Source organism: Salvelinus sp. IW2-2015, unplaced genomic scaffold (assembly GCF_002910315.2).
Source record: "Salvelinus sp. IW2-2015 unplaced genomic scaffold, ASM291031v2 Un_scaffold3231, whole genome shotgun sequence".
NCBI classification, from domain to species: Eukaryota; Metazoa; Chordata; class Actinopteri; order Salmoniformes; family Salmonidae; genus Salvelinus; species Salvelinus sp. IW2-2015.
Window position 1 is genome coordinate 11,041 of NW_019944518.1, and position 2,081 is coordinate 13,121.

At 43.3% G+C, this 2,081-nt stretch overlaps 1 protein-coding gene across 1 annotated transcript in view; it reads left to right on the top strand.

Annotated features, from left to right (window-relative positions):
- Positions 1–503: 503 nt before the first annotated feature.
- The window catches only part of LOC112075544 (1,4-alpha-glucan-branching enzyme), a gene marked incomplete at its 5' end in the record, with an annotated part of 40,230 nt that continues 38,652 nt past the window's right edge, over positions 504–2,081 (top strand). Inside the window, one exon of the mRNA XM_024142530.2 lies at positions 504–694. Within this exon, the coding sequence (XP_023998298.1) occupies positions 504–694 (191 nt within the window). The remainder of the gene's footprint in view (positions 695–2,081) is intronic.

The window sequence follows — 2,081 nt, forward strand, 5'->3', positions numbered from 1 at the left end:
GCTCTGCCATAGGCTGCGTTCAAGTCCGTTTCTGAGACTCTGTGAAACCAGATGGTTCCAAAGAGAAAGAGCCGGCTGGTGGACAAGATTAGTTGTTGACTGGTCTGACCTAATTCTAACCCCAGTCATCAGTCTTATTTCCCAGGTGGTCTGCACAGTGTTTCTATATTCTGAATGCCCTACCTTTCTTCCTATGTTTTACCTTTGACCTTTTATTTTGATTACCCTCTCGTTGTGTCTTTGCTGTGACTTCCTCTTTAACCCCAGTCATCTGTCTTGTCTCCCAGGTAATGGCCTAACATTGTCCATATGTTTTGAAAGCCTGTCCTCTTTGTCCTCACTTCACTGTCTCTAACCATTTTCTTTGGGAATTTCWTCTTTACACTGTATACCTACAATACTGGTGCTGTGACTCCCAAATGGCACCCTATTCCCTATGTAGTGCCTATGGGCCCTGGCCAAAGGTAGTGCACTATAAATGGAATAGGGTACCAATTGGGAAGCAACCCCTGTGTCTTTGTTTGCGACTGCTGTAACCTCTTGTGTCACCTGTCTGGTGTCCCTGCAGGTTGTGGTCCACACTAAGAAAGGAGAGCGTCTGTACCGCATCTCACCTTGGGCCAAGTACGCCACCCAGGCCGAGAAACAAGTCATCTATGACTGGGTCCACTGGGACCCTCCTCAACCGTACCTAGTAAGTACTGAATTCCTCCTCCTGCTAAGTAACTGAATTCTTACCTGTAAGTACTGAATCCTCCTCAACCTTACCTATCAGTACTGAATTCCTTCCCTAGTAAGTACTGAATTCCTCCTCAACCTTACCTAGTAAGTACTGAATTTCCCCTCAACCTTACCTAGTAAGTATGAATTCCTTCCCTAGTAGTACTGAATTCTCCTCAACCTATCTAGGTACTGAATTTCTCCTCACCTTACCTAGTAAGTACTGCATTCCTTACTAGTAGTACTGAATTCCTCCTCAACCTTACCTAGTAAGTACTGAATTCCTTACTAGTAACGTACTGAACTTCCTTACCTAGTAAGTACTCGCTTCCTTACCTAGTAAGTACTGCATTCCTCATCAACCTTACCTAGAATACTGAAAGTACTGAATTCCTTACCTAGTAAGTACTGAATTCCTTACCTAGTAAGTACTGCATTCCTTACCTAGTAAGTACTGCATTCCTCATCAACCTTATCTAGGAAGTACTGAATTCCTTACCTAGTAAGTACTGCATTCCTCATCAACCTTATCTAGTAAGTACTGAATTCCTTACCTAGTAAGTATTGAAGTCCTCCTCAACCTGACCTAGTAAGTTATACAGTCTACTATTACACTGGCCTCCGTCACTTTACATAAATGATGAGTTCTGTACCTGATCTCTCATCAGTGATGAAGCCAAAAAACCCTCCCAATCCCAGACAAACCTGCATCACGTCCTCACTGTCATCCGTATCATTCATAATGCTTTTCAATGGGGAAACGCATTCACATGGCTATTCTAACCGCAATAGCTGGTGTTATTGAGTCTGTGTTCGATGCTCGGTGTGTCAGTATGTAAGGGAGGGGGCTGCATTGTGTCTGTCSTCCCTCCAGCAGAAGAGCAGGCAGACCAAAACAATGAAAAGGCTGTGTCTGAAAGGGCATCCTGTGCACTATGGTCAAAAGTTGTCCCCTTTGTAGTGAAATGGGTGCTATTTAGGACACATCCAAAGTGTTTTAATGACCCCTGTTATTTCCCTTCCTTTTAAATAGGCGACAGTGGTCTCTCTCTCAATTCAATTCAATTCAGAGATCTTTATTGGCATGGGGAGACGTGTGTATATACTGCCGTAGCAAGTGATATACACTGCTCAAAAAAATAAAGGGAACACTTAAACAACACAATGTAACTCCAAGTCAATCACACTTCTGTGAAATCAAACTGTCCACTTAGGAAGCAACACTGATTGACAATACATTTCACATGCTGTTGTGCAAATGGAATAGACAAAAGGTGGAAATMATAGGCAATTAGCAAGACACCCCCAATAAAGGAGTGGTTCTGCAGGTGGTGACCACAGACCACTTCTCAGTTCCTATG